This window comes from Carassius carassius, chromosome 22 (genome assembly GCF_963082965.1).
Source record: "Carassius carassius chromosome 22, fCarCar2.1, whole genome shotgun sequence".
NCBI lineage: Eukaryota > Metazoa > Chordata > Actinopteri > Cypriniformes > Cyprinidae > Carassius > Carassius carassius.
Window position 1 is genome coordinate 16,762,208 of NC_081776.1, and position 15,254 is coordinate 16,777,461.

At 38.7% G+C, this 15,254-nt stretch overlaps 1 protein-coding gene across 1 annotated transcript in view; it reads right to left on the reverse strand.

Annotated features, from left to right (window-relative positions):
- LOC132099054 (transcription initiation factor TFIID subunit 3-like) overlaps positions 1 to 15,254 on the reverse strand; it is a 50,693-nt gene that overhangs the window by 12,286 nt on the left and 23,153 nt on the right. The window contains exon 3 of the mRNA XM_059505473.1: positions 3,525 to 5,233. Within this exon, the coding sequence (XP_059361456.1) occupies positions 3,525 to 5,233 (1,709 nt within the window). The remainder of the gene's footprint in view (positions 1 to 3,524; positions 5,234 to 15,254) is intronic.

Genomic DNA, 15,254 nt, shown 5'->3' on the forward strand with positions numbered 1-15,254 from the left:
TGTGCTAAGCGAATAAGTTTTGTGAAGCGCTTCGTGTTTTCGTTTCACCACTGAATGGGATCCTCACCTGGTGGAATACATGGCTCCAGCAAGAACTGTTCCCACTCGTCTCGGCTGGACTCTCTGTAATCATGCTTAAGAACTGGCTCAGCCTTTTCTGACGAGTGGGCATTGCATTCTCTTCATCGTTGGTGATGGCGGCTGCATCCGAGCCACTCGCATCAAGGAAAATGTTGATAATGTTCAAAAAAGTTTTTTTTTCTTACTTCTCTCATGTTTTCATCGAGAAACCTGAGATGTTTGTGCCGAGGGTCTAAGGCAGACGCGAGAAGAAGTGTTTTCACTGCATTCTCCAAGTTAGCTGTGTTTATTCGGTATGCACGCTCATAATGGAAGCGATGCGGTCGCGATGCGCATGCGGTGCGACGCGCCCGTTTTTTCCAGGCGCATTTGCACCGCATCGAGTTAAAACATCTCAACTTTTCAGAGAGCCCCAAGCGCACCGCAGGTCATGTGACAAGAACTAACCATTCAGCTTCATCCTTTCCCGTAACAACGTTGAAAGCTCAGCCAAGATGAAGGAACAGCTGATCATAGCTGTATATGGATTGCCATTTTGAAATAAATTTAGGAGCAGAGCTACTGAAAGCGACTTTTTTGTACTGCAAATCCATTTATCCTTTGCTGAAATTTCCGCATCTTCAGGGAGAGAGCGCGTCATTGTTGCTTCGCAACAGCAGACGCCTCAGGAGTGCTTCTGCCCGAGCACTTTGGAAAGAAGGAGAAAGCGCCGCGCCTAGCGTTTTCCACGCGTTTTTAGGCGCGATATGTGAACGGCCCCTTATTCAATCATTAATTATTTTTTGCTTGCATACATCTTCAAATATGCCGTGGAGAATCACAGAAAGTTTTCTTTTTTTTTTTTTGCGAAATTCGAATATCATTTTTATTTATTGAATAATTAGAGCAGAACGAATATTCGAATGTTCGACCATCCGTGCACACCCCTAGTTTGGTCTCAATATGCCAAACCGTTCCCGAGATATAGCTTCACATGCGTTTTTGTGTGCTTTTCGTCAAATTTGTTCACGTGTCATTCAAGAACGGTTTTACAAATCAACTTGAATTCCATAACTTTTTGCCAGCATGGTCTGAAGATGATCTGAGCCAATTTTCGTGAAAATCAGACTAACCGTCTAGGACGAGTTCGAAAAAGTAGGTTTAACGAACAATAAAATATAGCAAAAAAACTAAACCTTGTGATTTTTGGTGTTCATTTGACTTGACATGTGCCAAGGATTAACAGGAAAAATTATTTTACTTTTCTGGCTTATGGTTCAACAGTTATTAGCATAGAAACATTTAATCTTTGGACAAGTGGTGGCGCTAGAGAGTTGGAGTCAGAGTCTCTAAACATGCTGTGGTTAATGTTGATATTGTCCTCTATCAGTGTGCCAAATTGCACAACTTACCCGCAAGCGGTTCTATGTGCTTCCATAGACTTGCGGCGGAAGAATAAGCAGAATAATAATAAGAATCCTAACGGATACAATAGGTGCCTACGCACCTTCGGTGCTTGGCCCCTAAATATCGATATCACATGATATGGGGAAAAATATTGTGATGTTTTTACCCTAATACAACCTCATGCCACTTTTCATGATCCAAAAATTTACAGTGAATAAAATCAAGTCCCGGCCGTTTTTGTTTTTTTTTGACTATCATGTTTCAATAAGAAACACATGAAGTTGGCTACAAAAACCATTTAGTTTTGACTTCAACCATTTGCCCCTTGTTTTTAAGTGAGCAACTGAGGACTAACTAGGACCCATTATGAGAAAAAATGTGAATCTCTTTCTCTTCTTTCCATGTCTCTCTACACTGTATCGTTTGTTTCCACTTTTGCTCCCATCTCTACTCTCTCTCCTGCCATCATTCTCTCTCAATTTCTGTGATTCCGTGTTCGGTAGCAGTAGTTCGGAGGCAGTTCTCAGGAAACAGCACTGGATGTTGTGGTTAAGGTCCAGAGATAGCAGTTTGCATTGTGGTCCCACAGCACTGGCATTGTGGATGGATTTGTCCTGTTTTATGTAAACGCAATACTCTTTTCACCTGAACTAATACAACCAGTGGCGTAAAACCCCTTACTGCTACCGACGGCATTTTTCTGCTAATCTCTACGGATTTAAGTCCCTTGCACACATACCTCAGGCCAACGACTGATAACCCCCTCAGCTCTCTCCCTCTCTCTTTTTCCTCATTCCTCTCACTCTCTTGTCTCTTTTTCTTTTCTCCTTGATGGCAGCAAAGCAGCCTTGCAAAAAATTAAAGTGATGGAAAGATTTAAGCAGGTGGAGAACGAGAGAAATCACTTTCTCAATCCCATCTCCCGGTGGCAGCAGAAGACGGAAAAAAAAGATGGAGAGAAAAAGAGAGTGGGGGGGTCAGGGATTCAGGTAACGAAAGAAGGGACAGAAAGCAGGAAAAATGGAATTCTGCAGCAGTCTAAATCAATTCAACCTGCTCTGATGTGGTGTACATACATTATCACTGTCAATGGATGGTGAAAAGCGATTGGAGGATGAGTTTGATAAAAAAGAACTAACACACTCTTTTGCTCAAGCTTTTTTGCAGTCACACATACATATACACGCTGTGAAATGGGGTATGAATCGGGTAAACATTGGCTTTGAGGTGTATTATCCCTTGTTTGATTTGCACCAAGACTGATAGTCTATTGTGCATGTGTGTGTGTGTGTGTGTGTGCACAGGGGTTCCATGCAAGGAGCAGGATTCCAGGACAAATCGACCAGAAAAGATGTAAATGTAAATGTAGCTCAGCAATCTACCTCTGATCTCAAAGGTACACACACAAGGACACAAAGACAGAAAGATACACACACATCGCTAGTAACGGGGCAAGCTAGTAAATCTATCTGTGTGACTCTCTTGTGTATTGCATTATTGATACTGCACCTGATAATCATATTGAATTCATGTGTACATTTTATGAATGGCCTATTTGTTAACTAGCATTCAGTGATGCATATCCATATGATGCAAAGCTGTATACATGGATAACTTGTTGCCACTGAACATTGTGTTACCCTCAGAAACATGAGGTTACATATACATAATTGTCTGAAGCTGTTAAGATCTTCCATGTTGACTTTTAACTAGTTTTTAGCAAAATGACTAACTTTCCTTTCCAACAAAGTGCAGCATAGCATGACAAAATGTAACTTCATTTAAGAATCAATTTAAGTGAATCAATTTGTTTAGGAAGGTTCAAGTAAATTAATCTGTTCACAACATTTGTGATTTCAATATCTTTTATATCAACTGGGGTGTTTTCTTATTTTATAATAAAAATAATAAAAGTGGAGCAATATAAAAAGATGTTGCAATGTAGCTAGCTAATTTTTGTTAGTAGACTGTAGTGTAGCTTTTGGTGTAAGCAGTGACAGTAGCTTTCTGAGTACAGGCATGAGACCAGGGACTTTGTAAATGCTAGGGTGTCTTACCAATAAGCTTGATTTCTCAAGTTTTGGCTTGTCTTTCTCTTTTTCCTTTGTCTTTTCTTTCTTCTCTTTGTCTTTCTTCTTCTCCTCTTTATCTCGTTCCTTCTCCCTTGCTCGTTCCTTCTCTCGATCTTTTTCACGCTCTTTCTCTCTATCTTTCTCTCTCTCTTTTTTCTTCTTCTTCTCTTTCTTGTCCTTCTTCTTGTCCTTGTCTTTGCTCTTGGTATCCTTGGGGTGTGGGAACAATTTATCAGGGAGTATTGGTGGCAAAGGGGGCAACATCGATGGGATTCGTAGGCAGGTCTGCGGGCTGAAGAGTGGGCTGGTGGCGCCAACGGCAGCAGCAATGTCTTTGGTTCCTTGAGATATCCTCTTCTCCTCCTTGCCTCGCTCCTTGCCCTTGTCTCGTTTCTCTTTCTCTTTCTTGCTTTTCTCTTTATCTTTCTTCTTGTCCTTGTGCTTGTCCTTCTCTTTCTTCCGGCTAATGATATCTCTCCGCTCTTCACCTCCAATTCCTAGTGATAGCTCTGGCCAGGGTATCTTGTTTTCCTCTACCTGCCCTCGCTCCTTTTCTCGCTTCTTCTCCTTGTTCTTGTCCTTATTCTTTCCTTTCTCTTTGACCTTCTCCTTGAGTCGCTCCTTGTCTTTCTTCTTCAACTTGGCCCTGATGTCCTTCTTGAGTTTCTTCTTGAGAAGTGTACCGGTAGCTGGGTCTTTCCGTTCCTGGGGAGGTTTAAGAGGTGGCGGCGGTGTGGGAGGTGAGTCAGGTGGGGACGACAAGTAACTGGGTTCCGGAGGTGAAAGACTTGGGGTCTGAATGGGCTTTTTAGCCTGATTGGCCTTTCGGATGACCTCGTCTATGGAGTCATCCATCGTCCATCGGTTGGGTGGGTTGAGATTTGGGAGTACTGGTGGAAGTGGGTGTTTTCCGATGAGAGATTGTGGAGGTTTGATGAGGCTAAATATATGTTTGGGTGCAGGTTTTGGAGGGTTTGGCCCCTCACTGTCTGAGTCAGAGTCATAAGCAAATGGGTCTGATGTGCCATCTCCATCTGCACAAGCACGTGCAATCACAGCAGCAATAGAGTTCTCAATATCCTCATCTCCTGTATCATAAGCTCTGAACTGGCCATCACGAGAACTATCATCTCCAGGAGGTCCAGCCCAACCATGTGCAGTTGCACCCAAAAGGGCAGGGCTTGGCCTTGGGCTACGTGGGCTTTTGGGCCTACTGGGTGACCTTTTTCCTGCCTTCTGATTGGTCTTGGGTGGGGTCAACATAAATGGTCGCCCCAATACACCAATAGGTGCAGAACCACCACCTATTTTGGGTGATTTGTTCTTCTGCCGTGCAGGAGAGGGCGAGGGCAGTTTCGGCTTGTGTCCAAGTGTAGGAGGTGCCAAAGGAGGTCGGGGTAATTCGGGAGAGAGGGGAGGGGAGGGGGAATGCGGCATGTGTTGGGAATTAAGGGAACTGAGAGGTTCCCGTGGCTCATAACTCCATTCGGGGCTAATGCCAGGTTTTGTGCTCAGGCGGGGTCTCTTGGCAGCAGGTAATAGACCCTCAGGCCTGGGACTCTGTCCACTGTGACAGCTTAGCCAGTTCTCATCATTCTCCTCTTCCTCACCATCCTCTTCCTCACCCAGGGAGACCTGCATGGCCTCGGCAGAAGTGCCCATATCTGCAGGAACCGGCTCCTCCTCTTCCTCATCTGCCAGAAGGAAAAGTACAAATATTAATCACATCCAACCAGAATTTCCAAAAAGCAAGAACAGAGAGCTGAGAAACAGGATCAGTTATGTAAGCTGGACGGAAAATCACTGATTCAGCCTTGTTTTGTAAATATTATAGATAATAAGAAAGAACATGACATGGTAAAAATAAGAAAAGGGGCAATATTGACATGAGTAATATTAACAGAGTGGGAACATCTCAGGGTGGAATGTAGGGTGGATATCAGAGCAACAGATCAAAATCATCCACACCTGATTACACAGCAGAACAACAGTGCGAACAAGATACACACACACAAAAGCAATCTCTAGTTAAATCAAACTTTTTTTAAATGTCTCCAAGCACTACAAATGCACGCGCACACACACTACACTCCCGGGTGGCGTGATACCAGTTAACCAGTGGTAATCTGGCCACTGCAACTCTCTGCACCACAATAGATGACAGGAAGTGCAGGCAGAGCCCTCTGACACTCTCTATTATAAATAGTGTAATCTATATGGTAATATTGTTGTATTCTATAAGTGCAGAATGGGGATAAGATAACATTGTGACTTTAGGCTCCCTTCCGACCGGTGGAATGGTAATAGTTATCAAAGGTTATTTGGGAATGACACGTTGGGTGCTCTCTGATTGGCTGGGGCCGGTTATTTATGATACGAATTATGATAAAGATGATGTCTCTTCTGCGTCGGTCCCTCTCCCTCTCCTCGGCCCTCTCACACAATAAATTGCTATCGTTAATCACGGGGAGGCTTTGTGTCGTCGTGATTACCGCGCCAGCGCCGTAATAAGAATTTTTATTTAAAGGAATATGGATTTGTCATCGCCTCCTCAGCATGAAGTAAAGTGACAGTATTTCAAAACGGTGACATTTAATTTGTATGGGGAAAAAAAGCAGCATGGGTGATATTTGCATTTTATGGCTCCATCCTCCATTTCCTTTCTTCTTGGAATAGAAGTACTCTCTCTTTTCTTTAACACAATTGGACGTTTCCAAGACCAAGGCACAAAAAACAGACTCTGAAACTCTTAGAAATAAAGTCATTTTTTTAATCCACCAAGAGGTGCTTTAACCTTCAGGATACTAAAACGTCAAACTAAAAAGTTTGAACATTAATTTCATTTGAGTGGAAATAAATAAAAATTAAATTAAAGACTAGAATGGGTGACTCATTACTTACTTAGGACCAAATTGGTTTGTAGTAAATGATCAAATTATATTTCCCTATAATTAAATAAAACGATTAGTTTTTTAAATAAACTTTTAAAAGGTATAGATTAATGAATGTTGCTAACACAAAATTTTATATACATACTACAAGGATTACACAAATGCTATTTAGAAAGTATCCAAATCATTAAAAAAAGGGTATGGAATGTTACATTTTTAGCATTAGGATGAAAATCGTGGAAACAGGGTTATAACTTCATAATACATTTTCAGCAATTAAAAAAAAATCTAATTGGGTAGGGTGGATAAGATGTTCAAAATTACTTTTTATTTTATAAGTCAATCATATGTTAATAATAATAAAAAAATTAAATAATATTATTTTATAATAGTGGCAGTTCTCAGTATGCATGGGATTTGTGCCAAAATCAACAACATCATATTTAAGACCCACATATTACATGAAAATCAGTGTGTGTGAAACAAAGTACTCACGGGGGGATTGAAATGAGAGATATCTACGAATGTGTGTGATCATTTTCAGACATCAGGCCTCTACTTGTCCGTCCAGTGGAGAAACAGCTCCGTTTTCACTTGCAACCAGTTTCTCTTTCATCTGATATCAAAAAATATCACCCCCTCCTTCCCATTTCATTTAGCACTGCCGAAGAAAAGCCCGGTTTTGTACACTTGCACACATAAACACACACCGCTTAATTGATTGTGTCACTTACAAATGCAAATAAGACTAAAGACAGGGAGTGATAACGGAAAAAGCCACTGTGCCAAAAATGGGGTACATGGAAATGAAAACAAGCTTACACACACATTGTGAAGTAATTAAAATGGATAGATAAGAAAAAGAGTGAATGAGAAGAAAGTCCAATGTCTATTGCAACTAACACGCTTTCTCGTACTGATACACATGCCCACACACACACACACACACACACACACACACACACACAAATAGTTAGGTATGGTAAGAGAAATACTCGTATCACTTTCATTAAAATCTCCCCCACCCCTCCCACTGTGGCACATTAAAAAGTTGGATTAAGGCCTACTGCAATTAAAACCAGCTCGTTTATTGGGGGGCTCCAATCAATGGAGAGCGCGAGAAGCAGACTAAACGAGAAAAGATAAGATGCGTTTAATGTTCCAATTTCGCACAGCCTCTGTGCTGGACAATTACTAACATCTGAGAGCGTCCTGTGTGCATGTGTAAAAAAAAAAAACATTCAACCTGTAGGAGTGTTTTATGGAGGAGAAATCTACACCACACAAAGATTCCCAAAACCCCTTATACCAGTTTAATTGCATTCATAAGTTATCACAAAAAAACTGTCATTGCTCACCACGTCTCCAGTCGGAGAACTAATGATAAAGCAGAGCCGTTGAAAGAATTTATAAAAGGCTCCGCAATGGAGGGGTTGCAATAAATGTTGTTATTATTATTCAAATTAAAGTACATATTAATGCTTATGGCGATTAATGTTACATTTGCACGTTCAAATTCAACTTTTCAATTCCTGATTGGAAAAAAGTCAGGTTCTATCCTAGTTTTTTTTTTTTGACTCAAAAATAAATACAGCTTCATCATAAGCATGAACAAGAGCTTTTTTTTATAAAAAAAATATATATATTGAACATTTCTACACTATTAACAAGCTAAATAATATGATATCAGCCATCATATTTTTTATTGACTAAATTTACTATATCAATGCATCTGTAATTAACCTTTAACATGATGCATAAGAACAACAACATGAAGTAAATTCTGCCTGGTGTGAAATATATGCGAGCAGAAGCAGAGTTTGCCGTGACTTTGACCTTGTCTCTAGTATGTATCTTAAACACACACGAATGTGCCAAGGCCTTCTATCCTGCAGTGCCTCCTCGCTCTCACGACCTTCACGTCCGGCAGGGGAAATTTCTGCATGCTTCCGGCTAGAAGTTATTCAAGAATAGGATTTGAATAATTGTCCCGCAATATGAGTCTCTCTGATTAATTGCCTAAGATAAGAGCAGCCTCTCTCTCGTTCTGTGGCTCTGGTGCTCACTGCAGGGCCCTAATCACAACACACACCGTTTATCTGAGAGTGTGGAGATCCAGCTTTGCTAGGGTTAACATACGAGACTTGGTTTAACACAGACTTGAGCAAAATATTAAAGGAAGTACATTAATAGCATGTATCTGCGTGTACATGATTCTGCTGTAAGGGAGGGCAGTATAGCTAAAGTCACAATATGATTAATTTTAAATCAGGGCAGCCATAGCTATCGCCTACATGCTTTGACATATAACATTTGATTTGCTATGTAAATTAATGCTTCTACAAATAAATACATAAAAATATGATTAATTTTCATTCACAGAAGGATATAGAACAAGTTTATTTCAGAAGTAGATTCTAAATGATAATAATATATAATTTTTAATACATATATTTTTGTATATTTGTATAGTAGAATTTTACATTAGAAAAATAGAGCTGTCAATTTACTGGAGTCCAATGCCTATTGCAACTAACATGCTTTCTCGTACTGAAACACACGCCCACACGCCCACACGCCCACACGCCCACACGCGCGCGCGCACACACACACACACACACACACACACACACACACACACACACACACACACACACACACACACACACACACACACACACACACACACACAAATAGTTAGGTATGGTAAGAGAAGGACTCATATCACTTTCATTAAAAATCTATATAAACATCATAATTCTGAACAAATTTCTGAAAGAGTCTAATTCAAATTTGTTGTAAAACAGCTTTTACATATATATCTACAATAACCTAATGGTGTCTTAATGTTTGCAAAAAAAATCTGTTAAATTACAAATAAAAAAGTAATTGTTTTCTTGTTTAAATATTACAAACCAGTCTTTTCAACTGATGACAGGAAAAAAATAAAATATACAGTACAGACCAAAAGTTTGGAAACATTACTAGTTTTAATGTTTTTGAAAGAAGTTTCTTCTGCTCATCAAGCCTGCATTTATTTGATCAAAAATACAGAAAACATTTAATAGTGTGATATATTATTACAATTTAAAATAATTGTTTTAAAATGTATTATATTTTAAATGATCATTTATTTCTGTGATGCAAAGCTGAATTTTTAGGATCATTATCACATGATCCTTTAGAAATCATTCTAATATGATGATTCATTATCAAAGTTGGAAACAGTTCTGCTGCTTAATATTTTTTCAGAACATGTGATACTTTTTTAGGATACTTTGATGAATAAAAAAAAAAAAAAAAAGAAGCTGTTTTTCATTTTTCTTTTTTTTTCTTTTTTTTTTTAAAATAAAATCAATACTTTTATTCAGCAAGGATGTGTTAAATTGATAAAAAAAATTGATAAAGTTAGCCGTAATCTAGTTTTTACTACAAATAAAACTTTTTAAATGTCATAGAACAGGAAATGCAAACATACACACATTGATAAACGCAGGAATAAATGTATTTACACATCAAAATTCTTCCTTGATGCTGGTTTGCCTAAAAACAGGGAACAGTTTTTCTATTCAGAAAAAGAAAAGAGAAAAGCATACAAAACAGGCGTGTGGAAAGAGACAGAACTACCAAAGTTTACTGATAAACACACAGGGTCTTTGTAGTGTCAGAATGTAACTATCTTCAATAAGAAACCCACATTCACTTTCTTTTCATAGACACACAAGCATGTTGAGGTAGAAAGGTAAAGCGAAAAGAGTAAGACAGTGGTGAACACTTAACACTCAGCCAATAGCAAATCTTCTTTCTCCAGTAATTTAGTGCCATGCCTACAGGGCTCAGAGCCTTTGAAGTGGCAGGAAATGCCAAATCAATTATTGTTTTCCTATGAGAAAAGAGCATTTTATTGGGCTTTTATGCCAATAGTGTACATTGCATGATTTGAAAAAAAAAAAAAAAAAAAAAAAAAATTATATATATATATATATATATATATATATATATATATATATATATATATATATATATATATATATATATATATATATATATATATATATATATATATATATATATATATATATATATATATATAGACGCCTGATTAAAGTGAAGTGGTTGATTTGTACATTTCTTTTCTCTGACTGTACCCGTCTCCATGCCACATTCATATAACAGACTTATTTGACAAAATAAGTCTTTCGATCAGTGGTAAATATAGATTTATGATATTTTGCACCTTCATGGACAAATCTAGGGCTGGAGGATAGTGAATGATTTATCTTTCAAACACTTTTTATTTAGTAAAATAGTTCCGAAACACTATGGTAGTTTTGTGCCCATTGCGATGATAAGTTTAATTTATGCAAATCATTTCTCTATCTGTTTGATTGAACCAGTATTTGAAAACATTGATTCAGTGATTTGTTTGCATCCTCATAAATAAATAATAATAAAAAAATTATATATATATATATATATATATAAATATATATATATATATATATATATATATATATATGCTAGAATTTGAATACATATGGACAGATATTAGAGATGAACTATGATCGGTCTATCAATATTGGCCATTACTGGACATTTACCAACAAATATTGGATATTTAATTCACATCTCAAACATTTAAAACATTTGTTGTCTAACGCTCACTTAAAGTGGATGGTTCAACCAAAAATGAAAATTGTGATCATTGACTCATTCTTTATGTCTCACACACTCGCCCCTAATGATCAGCAATAACTTGAAAACAATGATCCATATTGGCCAGAATGTAAATATTAGTGCATCCCAAATAAATGTTATTTATTGCTAATCACATTTAAATCATGACATGTGAAAAAATACGATTACATATTGTTCTTTTCAACAACAACACCTTGATTATTTTTAAATTACAATGTAAAAAATTATTGTAAATAAAGATTACTGGAGTACAATCTACAAAAAAATACTAATTCTAGCAAAAATACAAGTTTGGATCAAATAATGGTTCTTCGGACTGTCAACAAATCAAATGAGGAAAGATCTAACACGCATTTTCCCGAACACTAAAGTGCTATTTTGGAATACCGAGCGGCGTGACTTCAGGGAAATCAAACAACAGACACCTTCCGCTTTAATGTGGCACAAGGTCTTTTGTCCATCGTTGCGACTCTGCCTTTCTTTCGTTTTTTTCTTTTCTTTCAGGAGACAGACAGACTGGTGCGCCCACATGTTCTCAGCGCCATACATGGAACTTCAGTTGAGTAACACTCCCATCCCCTCCCTCAGCCGGCACACAGATCAGGGGCCCTGATCGCCTTTGCGATTAGAAAACCGCAGAATTTCGCCGTTCCCCAAAACAAAGTGTTTTTATGGCTTCTGTTTTCTCTAGCCCTGGCGCCACCAGGAGTACAGTAAACAATAAACACTGACGGATGAAGCCTGTCGCGCATACAACACACACCGAAGCAAGCACGTACACACACCGCACGCGTAGGTGTTCAGGTTCAACGTGTGAGCACTGACTAATCTGAGTTGTATTGAGAGGCAGAGCATGGAGGTATTGTGTCAGTGCCTGTTACACTTCCCATAACCCTGTCATCGGCCTTATAGTCACTGAAAACCAGAGACAGAGGCTCCACGGCGCCGGGTCTGAACTCGTCAAGCGTGCATAAAACTCGCAAAACAAACGCAGTCTTTGCCGGATGCCATTAATGTATTAAACGCAAAGGCAAATGTGAAGTTTGGTTAATGACCACAAAAAGAACTTGATATTTTGGCCTTGTTAAATAAATAGGTCTTAGAGTTGGCGTTATCGATACATCAGAACAACTTCGCTGGCAAGCGAACAGTGTTGAGGGGAGGAGAAAACAGGCCAGTTGAACACTTAACGGTGGACTTATGGCAAATTGACTTTTACTTCAAAGTGCTCAACAATTATGTCTTTCAGCAATTAGAGAGCTTGAAAAAACGGAACCCACTTGAGCCTTGCCAGTGAACCGGTGGAGGAATGCCCTCGAGTCAGCTTGCGGAGGGGTGGGGGGCGGTTCGGGTATTGTCCTGGGAGTCTGAGCAACTCAGACGCCTTGGCAAGAACGCACATCTGAAACCAGCGCTGCACACACACCCTTGCGAGGCATGTCAGTGAAGGGCCAAAAGTGGGGTTAAAAAGTACTTTCCCACACAATAAATGTTCCAACAGTTACACAAGAAAACTATTAGACGGTCAAGGGGGGGTATGAATTTAACCAAAAATTGCAATCTTAGTGCATTTGAATTGTTTCCAGGTTTAATACTGTAACAAACAGGAGTCAGGTCTGTGTTCATCAGCGATGCTGAAGTCAGTGTTCAGTTTTAATGCTAATAAAACGCCGCTATCTGAAGCAATTAGACTGCGTCCGATCCCAATCGGGTCTGCGTGTTCCCAGCGCATCTAAAGAAAATGTTTGCGTTTGAAAAAGTCCATCACGTAAACAGATAAGGAGCAGTGCAATGCAGCGTCTCAGTTGACTTTGTTCCTGTGCAGATCAGTAACAGCGACCTGCTGTTGGTTCTGATGAACTCTCGCTACCGTAGAACTGATATATACAAACGTACATTAACACACTGCCAAGAATAGATACTAGCACAATGCAAGTTGAGATTTGAATTTACTAGAATAAATGTTTTGGAATGTACAAGATGTAGGCCAATCATGTAAAACTGTACATATTTTATAATTAAAATCAACAGTTTGAAGGAAGTCTTATATTACTAATACATTTATTAAGTGCATCCTCTTTTTAATTAAATAGAGCAGTGAAAATGTAGAATGTAAACTGTAAATGTTAAAAACATTAAAAACTCAATTAAAAACTAATTCTTCTGCTAAAATTTGGATTTGAATAAAAACTTAATCCAATTGGCACACATTCCAGGAAAAAAAACCAATAAAAAATAAACGTACCCAGACTTATTACATTATTTAAAATATGGAAAGTACATTTCCTCATAGATAACTTGAATTCTTTTAGAAGTAACTTACAAAGGGCTAATCTTTCTGACATAGGAACAGTAATCTAATTCGTCTGAGCGTCTGTGCATGATATGGGAGGAATCCAGATACACTGCATTTCCAACATCGAGAGCCAGAGCCATCACGCAAAGCACGTTCGGGCAGCGCTGTTTAACCAACAGCACAAAGAGCTCTTGAATACAATAGTAAAGCAGTTATGGTGAGGTTTCAAATCTTTACTATCATTTAAATCATGACCACTTACGATATTTGGTTTGACAGTAAATAAGCCATGCAATCTTGGATAAAGTCATCAAAACACACACACACAAAAAACACCTCAAAGTTTATTTTTCATAAGTACAGGCTCAATTTTAAAATTATGTATGTATGATTAATAAAGAACAAGATTATTTATGTATGCATTTATGAATGTGTGTGTGTATATATATATGTGTGTGTGTGTGTGTGTGTGTGTGTGTGTGTGTGTGTGTGTGTATATATATATGTGTGTGTGTGTGTGTGTGTGTGTGTGTGTGTGTGTGTGTGTGTGTGTGTGTGTGTGTGTGTGTGTGTGTGTGTGTGTGTGTGTGTGTGTGTGTGTGTGTGTGTATGCATGTGTTTATTTTTTCACTGTATCCACTATACTAATATTAGATTATTATTCTGGATGGCAAAATATTTGTACGTTGCACATACCTTCAAGAAGTAGTTTAATACTAAAGGTAAGGACAAGGGTATTTACAAGTGTCATTCAAAAATGAACATTCCTGTGGCCAGGTCGTGACCTTTTGTGAGTGTCTCTCAGGTCACGGGTCAGGTCAATCAGAGGGGAATGTTATCCAAAGCGATTTATTTATTTATTCAATCTTTCATCGGACTCCACTTCTTCACCGCTGCCCGGGATTACCCGAAAATACGAAGGGAGAGACGGAGGAACAGGGAGAGAAGACCGCTGCTTCAAATTAGCCAGAATAAATAATCGCCACTTAAAGTCAATAAACACTGTACCTTACTTTTTTATGGAAGCAGTCAAATAAACTTTTTGAAAAGTTTCTGGTAAGTAAATAAAGGAGCTAAATTCGCGCAAAGTTGACCGGCCGATTTATGCTCATCTCTTTTTCTTCTGGTCGGAAAGTTAAACTTTAGATTGACGTCCAAACACGCAATGAACACATGCAGTTTCTCAAGCTTCGAGAGGAGCAAAAATATAACAGAGAACCTTCTCAGAAATCGACTGTGCACTTTAAAATGAAGAAGGATGTCAAATAATTTAACCTCCTTTCTCCTACCACATTCTGATGCATAACATGGTCCAACTGGTTTGAAGTAGAAAAAAAATAGAGGGAAATGTCCAATGTTTCCGGTTCAGAATGAGTTTACTTTGACTTTCACCGCCCTGACATCTACCTTAGTTGACCGCTTCTGATTCTATGAACTCCTCACCCTTTGGGGAACTACAAGGAAAAGCAGGAACAGCAGAACGAAAGAAAAGATACAGAGGGGGGTCTACCGCCTAGTGGAGGGGACCCGCATGAGGCTTGTGGGGCCAAAGTCTTGAACATTTCCTAAATGGGCAGCGCAACGCAACAATATGCCTCATTTAGGCTTAATGAATGCATTTAATGCATATGCAGTCGAATATATATGTATGTGTGGCATATTTATACATTTGCATTCATTAATAATGAGTGAAATACCAAATGAAGTTCATGCATGTGCATATATCGTGTGTTGGTATGTTGTGTGACAGCATCGTGTGGGAGTACAAGTGTGTGTGTGTGTGAGTGTGTACGTGTACTGAAGAGAGCCCAAATAGCTCGGCGCCAGCAG